This window comes from Sphaeramia orbicularis, chromosome 1 (genome assembly GCF_902148855.1).
Source record: "Sphaeramia orbicularis chromosome 1, fSphaOr1.1, whole genome shotgun sequence".
NCBI lineage: Eukaryota > Metazoa > Chordata > Actinopteri > Kurtiformes > Apogonidae > Sphaeramia > Sphaeramia orbicularis.
In genome coordinates, this window is record NC_043957.1 from 57,370,536 (window position 1) to 57,396,855 (window position 26,320).

At 37.5% G+C, this 26,320-nt stretch overlaps 1 protein-coding gene across 4 annotated transcripts in view; it reads right to left on the reverse strand.

Annotated features, from left to right (window-relative positions):
• rptor (regulatory associated protein of MTOR, complex 1) overlaps positions 1–26,320 on the reverse strand; it is a 435,324-nt gene that overhangs the window by 150,564 nt on the left and 258,440 nt on the right. For all 4 annotated transcript variants that reach the window (XM_030142949.1, XM_030142930.1, XM_030142940.1 and 1 more), the window contains exons 13-17: positions 25,172–25,255; positions 22,539–22,649; positions 20,990–21,064; positions 13,242–13,307; positions 7,512–7,703 (exon numbers count right to left, since the gene is read on the reverse strand). In XM_030142949.1, coding sequence (XP_029998809.1) covers positions 7,512–7,703; positions 13,242–13,307; positions 20,990–21,064; positions 22,539–22,649; positions 25,172–25,255 — 528 coding nt within the window. The remainder of the gene's footprint in view (positions 1–7,511; positions 7,704–13,241; positions 13,308–20,989; positions 21,065–22,538; positions 22,650–25,171; positions 25,256–26,320) is intronic.

The following is a 26,320-nucleotide window of genomic DNA, read 5'->3' on the forward strand; positions in this document are numbered from 1 at the left end:
GTGATTAAAAAATAATAATAACAAGTGTCCAGAGAACGCAAACCTCCGCCAAGTGTGTGTGGATCGACTATTTCTGTTTAAATTCAACAGTTTCCAGGTTGTTCCATACAGCAGAAAAAGCTAAAGCTTGGTACCAGTCATGTGTCTGTCAAATTATATTCAATTCCAATCAATACTTGTTGAGTTATGATGGAAAAAGGTGTCGTAAATGGGATTCTCAATGTTAAATTGAAATGTCCACAGAATCCACATTCCACAGTGGATGTGGTAAATTTTGTGCCGGATAAAAGATATTGTTCTAAGCTACAGGTGGATCAAATTGGAGGCTAATTGGAGTCGTTTTGAAATTTTTATGAATTTTCAAAAATTGTTCAATGATGAGAGATAAGAAAATTGTAGATGTTGTGACCTTGCTGTGACCTTGAACTTTGGCCTACTTGGCCCAAAATTGAATGGGTTGGTCCCAGGGCCTAGGCCTATCTGTGGGGAGGATTTGGTAAAGATGGTTGGAATAATTTCCCATAAAATTGCTAACAAATAAAAACAAACAAACATGCAAACGAACACAAAAAGCAAAGTGATCACAATACCTCCTGGTGGAGGTAATAAAATCAAAAATAGGACCAATGACCCTGCATCTCACCATCACGTTCTATCATGAATCAATAACAACTTGAATTTGTGAGGTGTCTGGTTCTATCTCTATGTTCCAGTCCTGTGGTCTGGATGCAGATCAAGCTCCCAGTAGAAGTGGGTGGAACTTCCACTGGAGAACTCAACTAATTCAACTGAAGTCCATATATGGGTTTCTGTAAGTGTGCATTAGGAACTATACTGATATCTCTAACCCTTTCTGTGCTATAACTCATCAAAATATGGCCCATAATAGGTCAACTTATAAAGTTAAAGCAAATGTTTTATATTTCAAAAATGCTTCACAAATGTAAAAAAATCTAAATTTCTCAGAACTGTGAACAGACTTTGTAGACATTGTCCTGAGGAAGTTACTTATAAAATTTGAAATGAATCCCACCAGTAGTTTCGCAGAAGAAGATGTTTGAAGAATTTGCAAACGAAGGTGACAGCGAAGATGAAGATGAGGACGACAACAAAGGCGGACACAGCGCCTTCACAACAGCGCATGGCTTATGAGCCAGTGGACACCAAGGTTATTATCGTTAACGAAAATGATCAAAAGGATGAAAACTAAAATTGAAAAAACATTTTCGTTAACTGAAATAAAAAAAAAAAACCTCAAATTAAAAGAAAAAAAATGATAACTAACTGAAACTGTATTGTGTGCTTACAAAACTAACTAAACATATAAAAATTATGGATAAAATTCCCTTAGTTTTTGTCTTTGTTGATATAGGATAGAACATGTGAAAATTTCATCTAAGGTCAGCAGTATAACAGGTATAGAAGTCAGGAGGCCAACGGTGAAAGTATGGAAAGTTTCAGTTTCGTTTTCACGTAAGTGACGTTGTGTATGGATCAGATCCCACCTGTATTACCCCCCCAACCTGCTATAGGGAATTTATCCATGGTACTGTCCATATGTTTGTGTCTCTGCTCAGTCAGAGCCGCCCTAACCCCACCCCCAAATAAAGGGTCCATGGTAACCTCACTTATTTCTTTAAATAGGATGGAAGATAAAATATATGAAAAAACTGAAACTAATACTAAAATTAAACTGAACTAAATTAAGACTAAGCATTCAGAAAAAACGACAACTAATAAAAACTAGCAAACCTGCTCTAAAAACTAATTAAAACAAACTGAATTAGAGAAAAAAACCTCAAAACTAAAACTAAACTATAATGAAAAATCCAAAACTATTAGAACCTTGGTGGACACATGCCTGAAGTAAAAGAACGTAGTTTCATGTTGAAATGGTAGCTCTTCTTCTCCACTGCTGGGTTGGTTTCTGAGGGTTATGAAGGTATACAGTTCCTCTGTTCTGTTGTTATGTGTGTTGATCTATGGTTCAGACTAAACTGTGACAGTTCTGATCTGGTTTCTTTGACTCCAAACAGACCTTTAGTGCAGCTATTGACAACAGAGGTGATTTGTGGACTTGCTGTGGCTGTTTTCTGTCTAAAAAGAGCAAAGCTAACAGAGCTATAATGTGAACAGTCAGCTGATGCAGCATGTGAGGGGAACTGGAAGATGCTGAGTTACTTTGGCTGAGTTTGTGTTTGAAGAGGATCACTTAATGATGATGCTGTAATACAGCTGGGTGTAAACAATGAGCTTCTCAATATATTCAATGAGTGACGCTGTGGGGATGCAGTGTTTATTTATTGATAGTCTCGTAGTCTTGGATGTGTTCCTGTACACAACTTCCCCTACTGTTCAGAATCAGATTGTTTTTTAACATAAATAAAATAGTTTGGCCCTTAAATAACTTGTGTGCAGGAATATTGATGAAATTAAACCTAATGATCTTCATCACTCAGAGTCTTAAAGGTGCAGTCTGTAGGAATTCTGTTCTCAGTCATTCTAAAACGGCCTTGACTGTCACCAAACATTAATGAATCCTGTTCATTTCAAATCCTGATCTCACTGACAGTAGGAGTCCAGACAGAAGATGTGCGTTTGAAAAGCTCAGTATCAGCCCCCAAATGATGTTTCTGTTGTCACTGTGTGTTTTTTGGTCTGAGGCTCCGCCCATCACCTGTCTGCCAATCACAGAGTCAGTACCTTCGTTCATCCAGGTTGCCAGTTCCACTGAGCTGCAGCTGAACATTTCTGATCACAAATGTCTGACGTTAATAAACCGAAAAAGACTCTGATTATTCCCAAATACTTCAAAGTGACAAAGTGAGAAACAAAAGGAGATGTACAGGAGATGATTTAGAAACATGGAGACGACTGAAAGAGGAGAAGAATTTGAAGACCGACGCCGACTCCGCCTTAGTCTGACCACCGGAAGAACCACTGAGAGCCAGGACCGCCGTCTGCACCCAGTCCCAGACCGGTGGTGTGTTCTCCTGGGGCCGGGCTGTGGTCTGTTCTCCTGGTCCTGGTGAAGAGACTGCCGGTCCGGGACTGGTGAACAGACCGGGCACCAGTGTAGGACTGGTGAAGAGACTGGGTACCGGTGTAGGACTGGTGAACAGACCGGGTACCGGTGTAGGACTGGTGAACAGACCGGGCACCAGTGTAGGACTGGTGAACAGACCGGGCACCAGTGTAGGACTGGTGAAGAGACCGGGTACCGGTGTAGGACTGGTGAACAGACCGGGTACTGGTGAACAGACCGGGTACCGGTGTAGGACTGGTGAACAGACCGGGCACCAGTGTAGGACTGGTGAACAGACCGGGTACCGGTGTAGGACTGGTGAAGAGACCGGGTACCGGTGTAGGACTGGTGAACAGACCGGGTACTGGTGAACAGACTGGGTACCGGTGTAGGACTTGTCTGTTGCCATGGTAGCTCCTTGTAGTTCTGTGTTTTCTGTGGAAGTGACATCTTCATGTAATGTGTGTAATCCGAAAGAGAGGGGGGTCAATAGTCTGGTGTCCGTGGTTCGGTCGGGGGGTGGTCAGGGGGGTACGGTAGCGATCCATGCCACTTGTACTTTGTGGAAGTAAAAGTGAAACTTAAGGCTCATTTCCCTTTTCCGTATCTCCTGAATCTGTGCAAACTTTCATTTGAGTTGTGTTCTATTATGTATTAGACTGATGTAGAATCAGTCTGGTGATGATTTTTTTTGTGTGAAATTTCTGGTGTGGTGGCAAAGATTAGTGGAAACACTGGTAGTAGACGCTCATGCTGGATCTGGCAACCCCTAGTCTGGGGGGAGGAGCAGAGGATACCACGCTGTACAGTATTTGGAATGTGACTGCAGTACCAGGTTTGGCCACAGTCCTACATACGGCACCTTTAAATTTCATGGGATGGAGTACTGTTCTGTTGCACCATTTTCAAAGCAATAAAGGTCAACGACAGTTTACTTATCACTGTTTTCAGTTTTCATTTTAATTTAACATATTATCAGAATGTTTTCTGATTTAAGGTTGTGGCAGACAGTTATTAACGAGGAGCCAAAATAGTAAAAGTAAGTCACTGTAATATCCTGTAAACAGAGAAAAACAACAAGTGAGTGAGTGAGTGAGTGTGGTGACATCGGCAGATGTGTTTGCAGACCTGCGTTCCAACCTTTTGGTGGAAGCAGCTGTCTGTCCATGGGAAGGAGGAAGTCACAGCTGGAAACAGATGCTCCTGATACTGTTTGTGTCCATGTTTGTGTGTGGAGTGTGTGAGTGGGGGCACACAGTGTCTGGGTGAACTTCAGGGCAAACTCTAGCTCACCATCCCTCTGGTCCACACATGACCTGGTCAGCTTTGACACGACAGGTACTGAGAGTCTGAAGACTGAGACTTTACACTTGTATGTGTGTGTGTGTGTGTGTGTGTGTGTGTGTGTGTGTGTATGTGTGTGTGTGTGTTTTCTTGCACAAATCCAATTTGTTTTTGTGTATGTCTGCAGAAGATGACAAGAATATTTATGTTTGTCTGTTTGGTAACACTTTAGAATAAGTACACACTATGAAGTATTAGTTAAGCATTAATAAATACTGAATTCATCATTTCTAAAGGATATTTCTGACATGAATACTCATTAGTATATGGTTTATAAGCACAGTTATAATGGTTTTACTCATCATTATTAAGCTCATCTACAATATGCTTAATGACTGTATTTTCATACTTTATAAATTATGGATTCAGCATTTAAAAATATAATATTTCATCACTTACAAACCAATTACGATGTGCATTTCTGCTCGCACATACACTATTCAGACATGTACTAATGGTTAGTGAATATGTTAGTGTGTATTTTATACTAACTCACACATTTATTTTCCAATAGATGTCCTATAAACAGTTCTTAATACAGGAGTTCATTATTTCAGGTAGTTCTAAAGCACTTACTACTCATTAATTAAGTCTATGGTGTGAGCTCATCTGAAGTGTGGACTATCTGTGACATATAAAACATTTACAAATGAGATTTAAAGGTTGGAAATGCCTAAAGACTCACAAAAGTCTCAGTTATTCTAACAAAGGAAAGACAGCACATGGGATTGATGAATAATTATGATTATGAATGATTAGTAACACATTTTTAAGTGTGCTTATAAACCATATACTAATGAGTATTCATGTCAGTAATATGCTTTATAAATAATGACTTCAGTATTTGTTAATGCTTAACTAATGCTTCATAGTGTGTACTTATTCTAAAGTGTTACCCAATATTCTTGTGTATTTATTATCCTGGGGCACTTGTCTTGTGTCTCTTTTGTTCCATGTAACATTAGCTTGATAAAAACATATCTAGTTAAACTTGTTACTTTTATTTATGACATTAATAAGACATTCAGCTTAAAGCATTAACAAGAATCATATGGAAGGAAGGAATTCAGAGGTGAAAATGTAATTAATTCCTTTTCAAACAAGAGGACAGATGACAACTAACAGATTCAGTACACTGAACTCCATTAGATTCCATTTATTATGTCATTAGCCTGGATTTAGTCGTTACATGCTTCTTGGTCTGCCCTTTATAGTGTTCCAATTTGCAGTTTGACAACCGTAGATCATTAGTGTCCAAGAAAGAGGTTTTACAACTGGATTTTAAAAACATAAATATATGCATGGGTAAATATGTTTTCAAGCATTTCCGTTTTCAGTTAATTCCAAAATGGAAAAGGTTGTGTGGAATGACTCAAGCTAGCAGACATTTAATAAGAAGAAATAAATGATGGATGCTGATTTGACAACAGTGAATTCACACACTTACACACAACCAACCACAGTTATTATTCTAAGTCTGGAACAGATGAGGATGAGGAGAAACGACTGTGATAAGGAGGAGAATGGGCTGTGTTTGGGTAAGGCTTTTGTTGTGTTAACACTGCGTTACTGAGTCAGAACCGGTTACTGGCCATAGTATTTAAACTCACTCCAGCAGAAAGTAATGTGCATCTCAACTTTGAGTTATGACACTGCATCTGAGGAAAAACCCAAAGAGGGAGGAGGGAGGAGTTCAGTGGCGGAGGTGAGGATGGAAAACCAGGGCAGCGTGTTCCTCTCAGCTGCTCTGGCTCTCAGCTTCGGTGTCAAATGTTAGAAAAGTCCTCCAAACTCATTTTAAACATGCGCTGGTACGACTTCATCTGTGGACTGACTCCTGGCCTCAGGACACACACTGCGTGGTGATCTATCAGTTTTATAACAGCAATACGACCTGAGCACAAATGGTTTCTTTTCTTTGTCTCTGTGGATGATCTGATGTTAAAAGTAAATTATTAGCGGGGGCATTTTAAGGAAAGGATTTGTCTCTTGGTTTTAAGTAAAAGAGTGAACTGTATTTAAGAGGAAATGTGCACTTCTGTGATGTGTTTTGAAGACTTTTCCCACTTTTGTATTTATGGTTTGTAGGGATGTAACGATTACCGGTATAACGATAAACTGCGGTAAAATTGCTGACGGTCAGTATTACCGTTTAAATTCTAATTATCATGATAACCATGTTTGATTACTGCACATTTAGGGGAAAAAAATGCCTATGTAAAGATCTGCTTTTATGTCAAACATTTGAGTATAGTTTTAATTTATTACAATTTTAATTGTATATACCTAATATTTAGAACCAATATTCACTTTTAAAGTCTTTGAAAAGGTTCATTAAGCATCTGTGCGTTATTTATGCAATAAAGTATATACGTTTTTCAAATCTGATTTTTTTGTGTGTTTTTTGTCCTGTTATGTTGATATAGTAGGTTAAAGTGAAAAAAAAAAAATAGACAGATGATATAAATGAAGTTGTGCTGAAAAAAAAAAAGAAACCAAACATGGGTGTAGTAAACAGTTGTTTATATAGTATATAAAGGCAAAATCAAAAATACTGCAAAATGGCCAAAATAGGCTCAGACCACTAAGAGTTAATATTGGAATGTTTCTGCTACAGAAGGTACATTGTACCAATGATTTTATTAGCTTTTTTTTCTGTTTTGTTTTTTTTGTCTTTTTTTTTTAATTTTTCAAAATTCAACTTGGTTAAATTATTTCACTGTGTGTATTAGTACTTTTTGAACATTTTTAGCACAATTTCAACAATATCGTGATAATAATGATAACCGTGATAATTTTGGTCACAATAACCGTGATATGAAATTTTCATATCATTACATCCCTAATGGTTTGTAATCTGAGTTATTTACAGATATTTAAATAGTATGTGTTTCCATTTCATATTATGCAGGAACAGGTAAAAAAAAAAAAACATAAACTGCCCTTTGGGTGCAGCATTTGGCTGAAAATTGTCATGTAGCAGAGCAGTTAATGGATGACTATGGGATGATTGATCCTTTGTTTTTCAGTTCTATAAACTTTGAAATAAAAGCATAAAAAAAATTCAGCAAATTTAAAAAATGAAAAATGTAGAATATTGTGAACGAGTCTTTTCTGGAGTACCCTGGGATGACCTTCTCACCTCTGGGATGGGATCTGACAGCAGAGTGTAGAGCTTCTCGTGGGCGCTGTCACGAACTCCGCACCAGCGCGCCGGGTCGAAGTTCTGCCAGATTCGGCCCAGACAAATGGCCACCCACTGGCGCAGCAGGGGGTGGGGGTCTGACAGTTGCTCCAGGCAGTTGGCTATTAGGTTACCCTGTAGACAGGCCTCCTGTCAGTGGGAGAGAGAGAGATGGAAAAAGAACACAAAAATAAAGACGTGTGAAATCAGGAGAAGGACAAAGAAAGGATGACGGTTTGTTCATATGAAGCGGTTACTGACACAGGACTGTGGCACAAAATATGGGTTTCTCATTATATCATGTCTAGACCGGTAACTTGTTACATCCTGGAAAGTACCAAGGTAATCAGATAACAAATAGGGCTGTGTATCGGCAAGAATCTGGCGATACGATACAAATCACAATGCTAGGATCACAATACGTTATATCTTGATACTGTTAAAAAGGCAATTTTTTGTTCATTTCTTTTTTAAAAATGATTATTTCCCAGAAGAATTGAATTACACCAGAAATCTGCACAAATACGAAACACATTTTTATTTGATCCCAACAGGATCTAATGCTTTATCACAAAATGTTCCTGTGTTCAAACTGAAATTCTGTTTTGCAGACATTACAGTTTCAGATCCTGTTCAAATGTTCATATTCTTTTAGTTCAGAACTAACATCAGAACAGTATTAGTTCAATCCCAACAAAGGAACTACCATTATTTAATAAAAGAGGGTTAAATAATAATAAATAAAATACAAACAAAAAAGAAAAACAAAAAACAAAAATGAACCTGCACAATGTACTGGGAGCAATTTTGGGTTCAGTGTCTTGCCCAAGGACACTTGGACAGTCAGAGCCAGGATTCGAACCGCCGACCCTTCAGTGTACGGACGACCCGCTCTACCAACTGAGCCACAGCCTCCTGTATTTGAATAAATACCTAAAATGTTGATACAGTATTTTTAACACAGTATTGTGAAATGGAATATCGCTATATATTGCCGATATATTGAACCGATATTTTCTCACACCCCCAGTGAGAATGGTGGTCAGTTAAGTAAACATTAGGCTCCGTTCACACTGAAGGCAAATGTGGCCCAAATCCGATTTTTTTGTCCATGTGACCTGTATCCAATCTGTTAAAGACACTTTGAACAGCACTAATCCGTTTTTTAAAATCAGACACAAACCACTTTTATATGTGGTCCTAAATCTGATACATGTCTGATATTTCACATTGTGATGTCAGTCTGAACGGCCAGGTCGCATTTATCTGACTTTTATGTAATTGGAATGTGACAAACATCACAATTCTGCGTCCCAGGAGGAGGAACAGCGAGAAAAACATATTTCCTTCTGTAAACACAGTGTGTGTCTGTGTGGTCATGTATTCCGTCAGGACCTCTGTAGTGCATTTGAGTCACTTCAGGGTCGTATTCAGTTCAGACTCAAAACTGACAGAGGTCACATTTAATGTGTGATATGAACGAGCACACAAAAAAATATGATTTCACCAAAAACTCTGAATTGTGCATTAAGACCTGCTGTGTGAACATAGCCTTAGTGAGAAAGAAAGCAGCAAAATAGAGAAACTAAAACATTCTGGGGTTGTTTGACAGTGACTATGTTCTAAACTACAGCCAGTACATTCCACTGTCCATGTGAGGTCTGTAATAGGCAACAGGCTGAGGTCAGGTGTCTCTCAAACAGAACTGCACTGAACTCAAAGTAGTTTAGTGAGAGGAACAGAGTGACCTGGAGTCACCATTTTTTTTTTTGGTTTTTTTTCCAACTGCACACACTTTGTGATAATTGGCTGTAGATACAAACGAGCTGCCCAAATGTTGATGCCAAAATGTCTAAAACACAGCAAACAAGAGGAAAACAAAGTGTAGCAGGCTGATGATCTCTTATTTTGAACTGTTTCGTTCAGTCCCTCATGTGTTGTTCCTTAGGGTTCATAGTAAACTAGGGATGCACTGATACCACTTTTTTCCAGGCTGAGTACAAGTATGAGTACAAGTACTTACATTTGACTATTTGCCGATACCGAGTACCGATACGAGTACTTAATAATCCCATTCTAGTTCTTAGTTCCTTTTGTAAATGTGCTTTATTGTCGTTGTCATTAGTCTGACTGGAACAAAGTGCTGCTGCTGACATTTAATGTGTTGGAATGAGCGTTTGTCAGTTAATCCACCAGGGGGCGCCGCTCTGGATTAACCATACTGGACAAATACCACGAAGAAGAGGAAAGTTTTATGAGAAGAAGAAGAAAGTCAGTAATAACAAACATGGAGACGACAGAAGTAACACTAATGTGATATTAATATTGCAGCGTTTTCTTTGGTAAGGTTTAAAAGTTTAGCTTCAGCAGGAAGAGAAAAGACAAATGAGTCACAAGTTTGGTTTTCACTTCCACTGGCGGCGGTCCGCACCGCTCCGTACCTCCATAGTATTATCAGTAGGATGGAAACCAGCCCAGCCCTGGGTAGTTGTCCTAAATGTGTCAGTAGTTTTTCTGTAAACCAGCCCAGCCCTGGGTAGTTGTCCTAAATGTGTCAGTAGTTTTTCTGTAAACCAGCCCAGCCCTGGGTAGTTGTCCTAAATGTGTCAGTAGTTTTTCTGTAAACCAGCCCAGCCCTGGGTAGTTGTCCTTGGTTGGTTGGGTGCAGCAGCACGTTGAGGTCGTCTTTCCCACATTAAGAACTTTTCCAACTCTTACATACAGTTGTGACACGGCACTAAGCACTGCAGGTGGGTTTTGGGTCTTCATACTTTTAAGATCAGAGGATATGCTAAGTTTTGATTTGTTATGCGATTTAGGTTAAAACTAATTAAGGGTTCTGGATAATCAGTTAAATATTGGGAGTTATCCATGTTATGAAATATTAGTATGATTCATATTTTATGTAAGATTATTTTGTTTTGAATAGATCCTGTATGTACGTGTTTGCTGACTGCTGAAACGGGCAGCGGTTTGCACCTTTTGACAACGTTATGCTTTGTGACATGCTGATGGTGATCACATGTGTATGTGATGAAAGGGGGAAAATGTGGATCTTTACTTTTACTCTTACTTTTATCATGTCATTAATTATCCATATTATACTATATGAGAACTCTGGACACACTTTTACTCTGTATGAAGTCCATACAAGCTGTTAGAAACAATCTTAGTGTGCCAAGGCCTTCCACAGATACAGTGGCGCCAGCTGAGCCATGGATTTATCTACAATTTACGTAAACACATACGTGTAACAACTCCGAGGAAGCCTTGAAAAACACCGTTCACTAGATGCAACTTGTATTTGGACACCGACACGCTGTCAGTACGCCTGTTTACCATGTATGTGCCAAATAAACCCCTCTTCTTTGAGACGATCCACTGGTTTCACCTTGTCTTTGTGAAACGAACGACGACAGTAGTTGTCCTAAATGTGTCAGTAGTTTTTCTCTAACTCACACAGCGGCTCTTTGAACAGATCCTCTACCTCCACGGTTCCGCTGGTATTCTCCGTCTGGGTATGCATCTGCCAGCACCTGGAAAACGGATGGAATGTACGCAGAGGACGGACAGAACGCTGCGTCCGTATCTGTCTGCGTCTGGAACGTTCCTGTCAGTCAGCGTTACTTTTATCCATTTCATTAAATCTCCACACTCTTCACACTCACACACATTATTCCTCCTCCTCGTACCTGCTGCACTGAACTGTGAATGTCACACGTCCGTAAGTGGTATCGGTGCAGTTGTATCGGATTACTTTTAAGAGTACAAATACAAGTACACACACTGAGTATCGGATCGGTGCATCCCTAAAGTAAACGTGTCATTTCTCTACGGTCGTGTACATTAGCTCCCGTCAGTCGGACCGCAGGAGGTTCCTCCCATAAATGAATGTGTGTTTGTGGGAACTATAACAAATTGGACATGTTTAGTGTGTTGAGAATCCCTCTGTGATCGCTGAAGAACAGATTGAGACATCGTAACAGCACATCCTTTATCAACAGCGACAACATCCCTCTCTGCTCTTCCCTGTTCCTCAGATTGCTGAAATGTCGTTCTCCACCGACTGATCGCACCTCCCAGCTGAACCCCGAGAACAGGAAAATGAAGACGCCGACGCTCGATGACATGTCGGTAGCAGCGATACTGCAGTAATGAGTGCTGTTGTTGAAAGTAAGAGGGCTAAATAATGAAAATGTGGAGCAGGCAGAGAGTCTGTGTGAGATGTTGGGAGGTGGGGATCATCTATTATTTACAGGTCTGTTAGAGAGGTAGGAGCAGTAAGTACACAGGCATATGGAAGAAGAATGCCTGTTTCTGAGCTGGAGTGCACATATAGCTCCTGTGATTTGTCCTTTTTATATATTTTATATATATGTAGAGTAGGGATGTAACGATATGAAAATTTCATATCACTGTTATTGTGACCAAAATTATCCCGGTTATCATTATTATCGTGGTATTGTTGAAATTGTGCTCAAAATGTTCAAAAAGTACTGATACACACTGAAAATTAATTTAACCAAGTTGTATTTTGAAAAAAACATCAACAAAAAAAAAACCAAATAAAATAACTGGCACAATGCACTTTCTCTTTGCAGAAACATTCAAATATTAACCCTTAGTGGTCTGAGCCTATTTTGTCTGTTTTTCAGTCCTTTAGATTTAAACAAATGTTTACTATACCCATGTTTGGTTTCTTTTTTTTCAGCACAACTTCATCTATCTCATCTGTCTATTATTTTTTCACTTTAACCTACTATAAAAACACAAAAGGCCAAAAAACACAAAAAAAATACAGAAAATCTGATTTGAAAAATGTTTATAATTTATTGCATAAATAACACACAGATGCTTAACGAACCTTTTCGAAGATTTTAAAAATGAATACTGGTTCCAAATATTAGGTATATAAAATTAAAACTGTAATAAATTAAAACTCTACTCAAATATTTGACATAAAAGCAGATCTTTACATAGGCGTTTTCTGCAGTAATCAAACACAATTCTCATGATAATTAGAATTTAAACGGTAATACTAACCATTGGCAATTTTACGGCGGTTTATCGTTATACTGGTAATCGTTACATCCCTAATGTAGAGAAATTCTGCAGGGTAGTGGGAGCAAAAAAATGTCACCAGAGAAATTAATGGCTCAAATTACATTCACACCGAGACAGAAAAGAACTGCAGAGCAGGAGACGTGAAGCAAAAGGGGGTGATGGTGGAATATTTCTTTGTGATAGTGTGTGTCAAGGGTTTTGTGTGTGTGCGTGTGTGTGTGTGTGTGTGAGTACGTGTGTGTACTTCATGAAATGACTAGCTACATCATCCCAACATTGCACCCTTGGATGTTTGATCAGAGGCAGACACAAAAGGCTTCTGGGATTGAAAACCAGCAGCTGGTAGCGGGTCAGAGTGACACTTGCTGTGATAAAGTGTCACCGTGGTGGCGGCTGGGATGCGGACGGAGATTATAAAGGTGACTGTCGGTGACAAAACTGTCACATAACCAATATCTCCCAGAAATACACAATGGACGATAGAGTAATCTCTCAAAGTGATGGCTGGCCCCGAACGCACCCGCAGCGGTAACGGGTGGGGGAAAGTAAATGAATACTTTGGTATGTTCTCACGCTGGGGATTCTCGTAAACACACAAATCCAATCACAAGTTCGGAACATTACCTGTCCCGTGTTGTAGCTGTTGACGATTACAGCCAGGATGAAGACAGCCATGGTTCGATGCTCGGCCTGTAACACAGGTTGGAATGAACAACGTCAGCTTCTGATTTCACTCGTCTCCAGGTACGCAGTATTTTGAGGGAGACTCGTCAAACTGTTCCTTTAACCCTTTCATGCATACCGGTCACTACAGTGGACAGTTATTCTTCAGCTGTTCTCTTGTATTTTCATAGATTTTGTTGTTTCAGTTCCATATCAGCTGACACAGCAGACGATTACACATCATCCCATACACTGTAATTCATCCCATTACTGTAACTTTCCTGTTCTTGATAAACTTGATCTACAGTGACATATTTGGTATAAATCAATTGTTAATTGTTATTAGACTGTAATTCACAGTTTAACCCTTTCATGCATAGTGGTCACTCCAGTGGACAGTTCTTCTCCAGCTGTTCTCTTGTATATTCATGGGTTTTGTTGTTTTAGTTCCATATCAGCCGACACAGTGGACGCTCATGCATCATCCCATACACTGACATTCAGACCATTACTGTAAATTTGCTGTTCTACATAAACCTGATCTGCACTAACATGTTTGAGTGTTGTTTGACTTGGTATTTTTATTTCACAGTTTTAATTGTACAGCTATTTGTATGTCTTCCTAATCTATTCTTGTAATTTAGTCTATCATTTTGCTTTTGTATTCTTCTCTACGACACTGTTTTTAATTGTACAGCTGCTTCATGTCTTTAATCTATTCTTTTATTTTATTATTTATTTATTTTTATTATTTTGTTTTTCCCCTGTAAGTCGCTTTGGAAAAAAGCGTCTGCCAAATGCATAAATGTAACTCAATTGCTTGTTATTGTTATTAGACTGTAATTAACATATTGCATATTATCTTCATGGAGTGACAAATAACCAGTATATGAGTATGTTAAAATGTGAGAAAACATCAGATTAGCAGCATTAAAGACGTTTTTATTTTATACATTTCACACAGTATATCAGTAAATACATGCGTCTTTGCTTCAAAAACTAAACGCATGGTGTCCAGCTGAGTGGACATTTTTGCAACACCATGAAAAATAAGTTCCTAAAAAAAATTTCAGTCGCATTGTTTTTTTTTAATGCCTAAAGAGGAATAAAAACACTCAGGGAAAAAAATCTTGATTAAGGCTCTCATAATTCATGCATGAAAGGGTTAAAAAAAAGAAAAAAAAACATGTTTTTTTTCATATTTTCTAAGTGTGTAATAACTAGTATTATAGTATTTTAAAATGGGAGAAAATATCAGACTAGCAGCATTAAACATGTTTTTATTTCATAGTTTTCACACAGTATGTCACTTCAAAAATTAAACGCATGCTGTCCAGCTGAGTGGACTTTTTTGTAACTTCATGAAAAATAGGTTCATAAAAAAAAAAAAAATTCAATCACATTATTTTTTCATGCCTAAAGAGGAATAAAAATAGTCAGAAAAAAAAGCTAAAAAAGCTAAATCAGGGTACATTTTATTGTCATTCATTTACATGTTTGCACACAACAGAACACAATACAAACTCAGGTCCCAGTGCAAGAAGGATATATGATCCTCTTCAGACTCAGCTATGGGTTTTCTGTCCACATTTGTGGACAAGAGTTTCACAACTTTATACAAAAAAAAAGAAAAGAAAACTGTCCACCACAAAGGACATTCCATAAAAATGTTAAAAACTGCATCTGAAAAAACTGTTGCATCATGATGTTTCCAATATAGGCGCTGATTTAATAAAAAACAAAAAAAGCTGGTACTTTGCTGACATTTCCTGGGTCTCAGGAGGTTAATAATAAGTGATTTATTACTATTGTGCGTCTGTTGTTTAAGGTTATCCATAATTCCGCTGCTCCTCCTTAAAAAGGTTTATGTCTGAGTTCTGGAAAAACATCTCAAACTACTCGATCAACAGCACGCAGCGAGTGCAGGATTCCAAGACACAAAATAGCATTTGCAAATTCAGTGTTCTCGTGTGTGGCCATGCGACAGTGGAACACATGACCAACAGAACTACGAACAACTATAAACGATCACACATTCTACCACATGGTGAAAAAACAGATACTGTCAAACCAAACCTGCAGATATAATGTAATGTGATGTAGACATGCTCAGAGTGTGTGTGACGGACTGCAGTGGGACGAATAAGAGTGAATGGTTGGATGGGAATGAATATTTTATATAGATGGAGTTATAAATATGCATTTTTTACTGTTTTTTAACGTTTTAGTTTTTGTTAATGTCTGTTTTTTTAGTGATAACATCAGCCTGAACAGGGACTACAGGTGGAAATGAGCACTAGCGCTAGAACCTGGCACACCACACCTGTCCTTTTTAACCCTTTCATGCGTGAATTATGAGAACCTTAGTCTTTTTTTTTTTCCTGAGTGTTTTTATTCCGCTTTAGGCATGAAAAAAACTATGTGATGGAATTTTTTTAATGAATCTATTTTTCATGGAGTTACAAAAATGTCCACTCAGCTGGACACCGTATGTTTAACCCTTTCATGCATACTGGTCACTCCAGTGGACAGTTATTCTACAGCTGTTCTCTTGTATATTCATGGGTTTTGTTGTTTCAGCTTCATATCATCCAACACAGCACCATCACATACCCTGCAATTCAGACCATTACTGGAACTTTGCTGTTCTTGATAAACCTGATCTGCAGTGACATGTTTTATTGTAAATAAATTGCTAATTGTTATTAGACAAATTTAAAAGTTTTCTCAATCAAAAAAAAAAAAAAAAAAAATGTTGCATGTTTTCTCCATGAAGTGAGTAATAACTAGTATTAGAGTACATTAAAATGTTAGAAAATATCAGATTAGCTGCATGAATTTTTTTTTTATTTCATAGTTTTCCACTTTCTGATGATGGGTTTTAAATACACGGTTTTTTGTTTTTGTTTTTTTGTTGCTTCAAAAATTAACCCTTTCATGCATATTGGTCATTACAGTGGACAGCTTTTCTACAGCTGTTCTCTTGTATATTCATGGATTTTGTTGTTCTTTTCTTTTTTTCTTTTTTTTTTTACACATATCTTTATTAAAGTTTTAAGACACTACATATCTTTTCTGACATGAATTGGTAACATAATGTAGAACTCTCCTGAGCATAAACCCCCAGAATCACAAGCCCTCACCATAGTTTTCACACAATTTATCAGTAAATTAATGTTTCTGTGCATCAAAAATTAAACGTGTGGTGTCCACCTGAATGGGCGTTTTTGCAACTTCATGAAAAATAGGTTCATAAGATTTTTTTTTTTCAGTATTATTTTTTTTTATATATATTTTTTTATTTTATTTTATTTATTTTTCAGAAGAAAATTTTCAATTGCATTGTTTTTTTTCATGCCTAAAGAGGAATAAAAACACTCAGGAAAAAATTTTGATTAAGGTTCTCATAATTCGTGCATGAAAGGGTTGATTTTCAAAGCAAAGAAAACATGTATTTAAAACGCAATATCAGAAAGTGATAAACTGTGTGAAAAGTATGAAATAAAAACATTTTTAATCTAATGTTTTCTCACATTTTAACATACTCTAATACTAGTCACTACTCACTGCATGGAGATAATATGCAAAAAAACCCTTTATGTTAAAAAAACCCTGCTAATTACAGTCTAATAACAATAGCAAGCAATTGATTTCCAGTAAACATGTTAGGTTAATGAAGAACAGCACAGTTACAGTAATGGTATGAATGTCAGTGTATGGGATGATGCATGAGTGTCCACAATGTGCGCAAGGCAGGTTGATTTCTGTGGCACATTTCATATCCAAGACAATTCAAAGTGTTTTACATAAAACATTAGAAGCGTTACAGCAGGGAAGCAATAAAAAAAAAAATAAATCAATCAATAAAAATACCCAAACAGATAAGAACTTTAAGCTGAAAAGTAACGGTGCAGATCTGAACTGATGAATAAAAATTCTATTCAAATGCAGCTGAGAAACTAAAACAATAAAATCCATGAATATATAAGAGAACAGCTGCAGAATAACTGTCCCCTGGAGTGACCACTGTGCATGAAAGGGTTAAAGTAAACGTATATTGTGCACTGTCCCTGTCTAAATAAATAAATAAAATGGAAAAAAAAAAAAAAAAAAGAAATGATAATTAACATTATTTATTTATTTTAAGCATGAGACATTTGCATTTGTGTCAGGAGGCCTTATGTCTCAAAATAAGGACAATCCCCCTCACTGCTCTGGATCAATATAACAATTTATTGATTAAGGTAAACTTTAGTCCCCTCTGGGCTATTGTACAGAATATTTAAAACAATACTTACAGCTATCATCTTTAAGGTAAAATACTTAATATTTCTTACGACTAAACAGATCAAACTTTGTCCGATAGAATGAATGAGGAAAAGTCAGTGTGATACTAGGAAAAAACCTGGACGATAGAGAAACAGGTGTTTTTTTTTTTCCTGATTGTTTCACAGCGGCTATGTTCTAAAACCCAAATAAATACAGCTAGGTCTCATTAAACCCATACGGAGAGGTTGTAAAGGAATCAAGCTGAAACGGGTGTTAAAGTAACTCTATGTCTGCTTTGTCGTAAGCTTTGTCTCAGTCACACGAGCAGCTAAGGCGGTCATAATTATGACATAACGATGTGATCGCAAATACTTTGAACAATGGTGGTAATCGTACGCATGAAAAGATCTGGGTGAAACGAAGGAGAATGGCGTAAGTGCATCACATCCACATCCTCTTCTATCGTTTCAGATCATTTCGTGACATCAACTCGCTGCAACACTTCCATCTACAGATGCTTAAAGGTGTGGGAGACTTTCCTGACCAATTTTTCATCCAATCTGTCAAACCTCAGTCATATCCTCAGTATCATGAATCTGTAAGTCTGTCTGTGATTACTCCCCTGAATCTCTTGCATAACCCATGTGTTTACATTCAAAGTGTAATTTCAAGCAGAACATGAACTGACGTCAGACATAATGCGATGGATCGGCAGGAGACAACACATCATAATAACTGTCCTACACCTGTGCACAAAAGATGGGTGGAGTATTATCATCTACAGTGCCGTGAAAAAGTATTTGCCCCCTTCCTGATTTCTGGTTTTTTTTGCATATCTATCACACACAAAGGTTTCAAATCATCAAACCAATTTTAATATCACTCAGAGACAACCCAAGGAAATACAGGGTGGGGAAGCAAAATGTACAATATTTTGAGGCAGGGATTGAAAGACAGTGTATGACCAATTAGTTTATTGAAAGTCATGAGAATTTATTTGCCACAAGAAAATACATACATAATAGAAAATGTTTTTATTCTATGCGTCCTCCTTCTTTCTCAATAACTGCCTTCACACGCTTCCTGAAACTTGCACAAGTGTTCCTCAAATATTGGGGTGACAGCTTCTCCCATTCTTCTTTAATAGTATCTTCCAGACTTTCTGGTAATAGTTTTGCTCATAGTCATTCTCTTCTTTCCATTAGAAACAGTCTTTATGGACACTCCAACTATTTTTGAAATCTCCTTTGGTGTGACGAGTGCATTCAGCAAATCACACACTCTTTGACGTTTGCTTTCCTGATTACTCATATGGGCAAAAGTTTGTGAAAAGGTATGGATAATAGTGTTAGGTATGATTATGACATCAGTATATGTTTGGTTTCAAAACAATGGACGTAGTGCCTGCTGAGAAAAAACAACTAAATGTTCATTGGACATTTTGCTTCCCCACCCTGTATAAAATGCAGTTTTTAAATGACAATTTAATTTATTAAGGCACAAAAAAATCCAAACCTATCGGACCCTATGTGAAAAAGTAATTGCCCCCTGAACCTAATAACGGGTCGTGCCACCCTTGGCAGCAATAACTGAAATCAAGCATTTGCGATAACTGGTGATGAGTCTTTCACATCGCTCTGGAGGAATTTTGTCCCACTCTTCTTTGCAGAATTGTTTCAACTCCGTCATATTGGAGGGTTTTCTAGCATGAACTGCCTGTTTAAGGTCACACCACAGCATCTCAATTAGATTTAAATCCGGACTTTGACTTGGCCACTCCAAAACCTTAACTTTGTTTTTTTTGAGCCATTCAGAGGTGGACTTGCTGGTGTGTTTCGGATCATTGTCCTGCTGCATGATCCAAGAGCGCTTGAGTTTGAGGGCACAAACTGATGGCCGGACATTCTCCTCCAGGATTTTCTGGTAGACAGCAGAATTCATTGTTCCATCAATCACAGCAAGTTGTCCTGGTCCTGAGGCAGCAAAGCAGCCCCAGACCATCCCCACTGCCACCACCATGCTTCACCGTTGGCATAATGTTCTTTTTATCAAATGCTGTGCCGTTTTTACGCCAGATGTAACGGGCCGCATACCTTCCAAAAAGTTCAATTATTGACTTGTCAGTCCTCAGAATGTTTCTCCAAAAGTCTTGAGGATCATCAAGATGTTTTTTGGCAAATGTGAGACGAGCCTTTGTATTCTTTGCTGACAGCAGGGGTTTTCACCTGGGAACTCTCCCATGGATGCCATTTTTGGCCAGTGTCTTTCTTATGGTAGAGTCGGGAACACTGACCTTAACTGAGGCCAGCGAGGCCTGCAGTACTTTAGATGTTGTTCGAGGTTCTTTTGTGACCTCCTGGATGAGTCGTCGTCGCACTCTTGGAGTAATTTTAGTTGGTCGACCACTCCTGGGAAGGTTTGCCACTGTTCCCAGTTTTCTCCATTTGTGGATAATGGCTCTGACAGTGGTTCACTGGAGCCCCAAAGCCTTGGAAATGGCTTCGTAACCTTTTCCCGACTGATGGATGTCAATCACTTTTTTTCTCATTTCTTCTTGAATTTCTTTGGATCGTGGCATGATGCGTTGGTTCTTGAGATCTTGTAGCCAACTTCACTTTCTGTGACAGATTCTATTTAAGTGATTTCTTGATTCAACAAGTATGGTGGTAATCAGGTTTGGGTGTGGCTTATGAAATTGAACTCATCTTTCCCAAATTTGTGGTTAGTCACAGTTATTTTGTGATTTAACAAGGGGGGGGGGCAATTACTTTTTCACACAGAGCCAGATAGGTTTGTAATTTTTCCCCTCTTGGTAAATAAAATCATCATTTAGAAACTGTATTTTGTATTTCCTTGGGTTGTCTCTGAGTGATATTAAAATTGGTTTAATGATTTGAAACCTTTGTGTGTGATAGATATGCAAAAAAAAAACAGAAATCAGGAGGAGGGCAAATACTTTTTCATGGCACTGTATTTAGGATCGCTGCCGTAAGAACCATTTGAAAAACTCTGTGACAATAGAATGATCAATAATTTGCGATGCTGAGCAGGGAGTGGTGTGTGTGATCATCTGTTGTGAAGATTAAAGCTGACATATTCACATCATATATTAAAAACAGTAGTCCTAATGACTGGCTCGAGGCTTTTTTGTTCAACTTTTGAGGATTTTTTTTTTAAAATAAAGTGACCAGTTTATCTTCAAAACTATTAAGAAATTGTCAAAAAGAAAAAAGGGTCCAAAGGAAAAATGACAAAGCCTTTATTAGGATGGCTGTTTCATGAGGAAGTTCAAAAACATCGACTACGCTTGGAACTGAGCGTTCTCGTCACAAGTAAAACCTGTAAGATCCTGGACTTTTCTGAGCAGTAAAATAATCATGTCACCTGCATCAATAATTCCACTTTTCTCCACTGAAGCTACAGGAGTGATGGATACTCACCGGCATGTAATTGTCAGCGAGGACAGACAGGAAGTACTTGTGCCCGTTGTCTTTTACCAGATCAGCCTGACATGACTGAAAAGAAAGACACAGGTAGAAGAAAAGAGGAGGGGGGGTCCGTTTTTAGTAAATGTTGTTCCAGGTCAAACGACATCCTCAGCAGCCGTGATACAAACAGAGCTGCTCTATGTGTTTTCAACGGCAGCTCCTCCAAAACTGAATCAACAACGCCGAGTAGGAAAAATACAAATGACCTGAATTCTGTAGTTTGAATGAAAAAACAACATTCAGTTTAGATTGATCATGTTTTAGTTTGAAACAGAGGAGGAAGAATTAATTAAAGCAGCCTGGTTTCTGGAAAGAGTTGACTGTTTGAAACCTCATTTCTCTCAATATACAACCCAGCTTTCAGAGGGGCTATTTTCAGGCTGTTACTGCAGCATGATTTTACACAAGTATATTCACAAAGATGGCTTTTATTTTGTATTTTCAAATCAAACATGGCACTTAAGCTAATTGGTCTTTCACAAGTTTGGTGTCATTTGACCCTGGTAAACAAAGCTGATTATAGTTTGTATAATAATAATAATAATAATAATAATAATAATAATAAAAACTGCAAGCGGTGTCTGTGGCCTCCCGCGCAACCGCTGAGGCCACAGACAGCGAGAGGACAACGCATCGTGGACTTAATCCGGCATTCTGCGAGATACACACAGTTTTATACTTCTGAAAATTAACGCTTTATCACAGGCTCGTCACAGCCACGCCCAAAATTTGATCAAAAACGTAGGTGATAACTTTTGATCACACATGTGTAGGTGATTTACACCCAGTTTGGTCCAAATTGGATGTAAACAAATGAGATGATGAAAGTATGAGGGGTGGGATTTTAGAGGTCCACACTTCCACCCAATATGGCAGACTTCCTGTTGGGTTTAGGGCGGGGCCATAATGTAATTTTTTACTTGTCCTACTATGGGCTATGTCTGTACCAAGTTTCATGTTTGTGCGATGAAAAAAATTTGGGGAGGGCTCCCATCCACGTAATGTATTTGGAATTTTGAGGGGGCGCTGCTGAGCCATTTTGTGCTATTTTTTCTTGGCGACTTCAAATTTAAAAAAATTTCGCCGGGCTTGAATTTTTGGTCAAATAAAATTGACTTTTTGTAAATTTTCATGGGGTCAAATTTGCATTCAAAGCGGCATAGAATAATAATAATAACGGAACCATTCGATTTTAATAGCCCCTCGCCAACATGTATGTCTGGGCTTGGGCCTAATAATAATAATAATAATAATAATAATAATAACAATAATAAATCTTGCATCAAAATGTGGACAATTCCCCTATGAAACAAATCATCATATTACGTCATGGAAAATAAGAGGTGTGGTCTGCTTTTTTTTTGTCCAACATCCCTTATGTCAGCCATGATGAGGAGCATGCCATGTGATTAAAAGCCTGATAAAGTTGTGTGGATTTGAGTTTTAGAAGAGATGGAAAAAGACTGACGTCAGTCAGTCTGAGTGTTTTTACATAACTTACACTATCCACAGCCAGGATTTTAGCCCAGATGAAAACCAGGAGGGGCCTCAGCTCTCGAGCGGAGCTCTGGAGCAGTTTCAACACGTAAGGGAAGATCCCTACAGACAGAGCCTGCAAAAAAAACAACACAGACATATACACAGTGGTGTTTGTTAAACAGCAGAGCTGATACTGCTGCTATGTAGACGGAGTTTGTGGTACAGGACAGAGTACAGGTCTTTTCTGTTTTTCATTCCGCCTTAACCCATAGAGACCCAGTGTTACTTTTGTGGCATCTCCCAAATGCATTTTTCTCTCTATTTAACGTTTCTAAAATGATTTATCACTATTTTTGTGATATTACCCTCTGTATTTTGCTTTGTTTTGGTGTAAATCATGGATTTTCTTATATTTAATTTACCGATCCTGTAGATGTTCATAAAAGCTCAGATTAAAGTTGAGGGTTATTATGTCAGAAACAGAGAAAACTGAAGAAAAAAAGTGACTTTATTTCAGCAAAGATATAAATAACTGAACATAAACCAAGCATCTCCATCCACTATTACTGATCCAACTCCATGGGTTTTACTGGTGAATCAATGTTGTAGAAGATGACGGTGTTTCCATGGTAACTACAGAGCCTCTGAACGTCCAAATGGGTCATATCTGATCATCATCATCAATACAAAATGTTGAACAAAAATTCATGTAGCTATGATCAGAAAAAAAATATTACATTTGTGAAATTGCATAAGCACTGAGTGTTACAAGTGATGCCACGCTGCATGTGTGCTGTTATCAAAGCTAAAAACTGTCCAGTGAAATCTTATGTGAAGGACTTTTCTTTTGGCCAGGCTGAGTACTATAAACAACTTGTTCTAGGGTTAGGAACTTTTGTGCGTTCCATTGCTGGGATCATAAACAAACCATGGTTTAACTGTTTACCTGTTAAAAACAGCACACAATTAGCTGGAAAATCAAAGTTGCATATATTTTCTTAAAATGAGATAATTTTCCTAATGAAAAACATGCTTCTATTTTTATCTTCTAGGGAAAAAAAAGACGTTTCTCAGACACAAGACTTTCTTTTAATCTTGAAATTCCACAGCTATTTGTTTTTAGCAAAAAAGTTGCTGTTAGGCACAAAGACCCGGTGCTACTTTTGTGACAGTTCCCAAATGAAGTTTACACTCTATTTAACCTTTATTCAATGATGTATCACCATTTATTATAATATTATCCTCTGTATCTTTTGGTCTAAATCATGTATTTTCCTCTATTTAATTTAAAGACCATGTAGACGGTCATAAAAACTTTGAGTAAAGTCAAAGGTTATTTTATCAAAACCAGAGAAAACTGAACATTTTCTGTAAAAATATTAATTTACTCATTTTAATTTATCAAACTCCATGGGTTTTACTGGTGATTCAATGTTGTACAAGATGTCGGTGTTTCCACGGTAACTACGGAGCCTCTGAACGTCCAAATGTGTCATAACTGATGACCATGAAAAGATGAAGAACTGTATTTTAAGTACTGATAGTATTAGTGGATCAACAGGTATTAAACAGGCTTTTGGTCATCAGTGGCTGTTTGGGTCTTCATGGGTTAATATAAAGACAACTTATATGATACAGATCAGGGGTCTCAAACATGCAGCCTGGGGGCCAAATGCGTCCCACCAAAGGTTCCAATCCAGCCCCTGGGATGAATTTGCTAAGTGCAAAAATTCCACAGTTGAGGCTGTGGAACTCATTTTAGTTCCGGTTCCACATACAGACCAATATGATCTACAGTCAAATAAGAACAGCAGAAGAACTGACAAAAAAGAAGGACTGCAGATTTTCTTCTTGGTTTAATGTGAAAAAAAAAATTACATTACGTCTATAAATAATGACAACTTCAAATATTTTGTATTTTTTTAGTGCCAAAAATAACATTAGCCTAAATAATGAAAATACTTACATTTACAAACTATCCTGTAACAATAAAATGTGAATAACCTGAACAAATATGAACAACCTGAAATGTCTAAAGAAAATGAGGCACAATTTGAACTCTTTTCTGCCTGTTCCTCAGTGTTTAGTGTCTTTGTAGATCTGATCCATAATGCACATGGACAAATGATAAATTGAGGCAGAATATTGTTAAAATTGCACTTATTCTTCTTAAGAAATTTCAGTTTTTTCAGGTTCTTTACATTTTTTTTGTTTGGATAGTTTATAAAAGTAAGCATTTTCATAATTTAATAGGTTTTTTATTTTACACTAAAACAAAGACAAAAATTTGGAATTGTCATTATTTATATATTATTGTTTTTTTTACAGGTCCGGTGCACTGCAGATCAAATTTAGCTGAATAAATTCCAGTTTTTTCAGATTATTTACATTTTTTTTGTTTGGATAGTTTATAAAAGTAAATATTTTCATAATTTAATGGGGTTTTTTTGCACTAAAACAAAGACAAAAATTTGGAGTTGTCATTATTTATAGGTTATTATGCTATTATTTGACTGGTCCGGCCCACTGGAGATGTGGAACCTGAAAGAAAATGAGCTTGAGAGCCCTGATATAGATATAAGTCAGAGTTTACTTGTGTACAATAGACATAATTTACACAAACCTAAGCACAGAAAACCCACTACTCATACACACCAGACTGACGGCCCAGGGTCCCAGGTCCAGAAAACGGCCGAGCAGGTCTAGAGCTCGCAGCCGATGCACCTGACTCAGGAGGACCTGCAAAAAGGCAGAGGTCAGAGGTCAACTGCACCGCTTCCAAACCAAGAGGAGGTCTGAGATTAAAAGAGGAGGCTGAGAAAGCGGAGGAAGGACAGCAGGAGAAAAGGCAGAGAGAGGTGAGGATGAGGAAACAGGTGGCTCTCCCTTCCAGTGCCGATAAGACTCTGGCAGCGCTTTGGACTTTGTTTTTTTTTTTTTTTTTTTACTGTTGTGTGAGTGGGTGAGGGGGTGTGGCCTCTTGACTGACATTTGCTTCTTCCCGTTACTTAGATTCACCATTTAGGACTACACCGACAAGTCTGCCGTATGTGCCCATGTACTGTTACCAAACAATATCACAAAGAAGAAGCAGCTAAAGGCAGAGAAACCTATTTTAAGGATGCATATGCACTGTAAAAAAAAAAAAAAACTGTAAAAAAAAATACAGTAATATTCCGGCAGCTGGGGCACCAAAAAAATACTGTTAAATAACGGAAAATAACCATCTCATAAAAATACGGTCATTTTCCATAATTAAAATACAGTTTTTTTGCTCTAACTTTACATGAGATTTTGCTTTTTGTGACTTTTTAATGTTTAATAAAGAATATTTTCATGTATTAAAACAATAAAATTACCTATAAATATATATATAAATAATTTTCAGTGAGACTAAGTTGTACAATCCACTGATAAAACCTGTATTTGGACAGTTTATCAGTGCCTCTACATGTTATACAGTCACAAAAATACATTTATTCAACATTTTTGTTGTGCAACCTCCTGATACACAAGATATTTGGCAATGAGCAAACAAGTCTTGTTAAATTGACAGAACAAATACTTCTTTTACGGTTAATTGTCAATAATTTTATCTCGTTTTATTTATTTATTTATTTATTTATTTATTTTTTACAGCATTAAACTTTAAATTAACAGTTTAATCTCATAAACAGAAAATAAATATTTGTGAAATTACGTAATATTTGCGAATGTATTTTAACTGTATTTTTCTGTGAAAAAAGAAAAAAAATTCTTTAAAAAAAAAATGGACATTTTTTGGTTATTCACAGTTACAGTTTT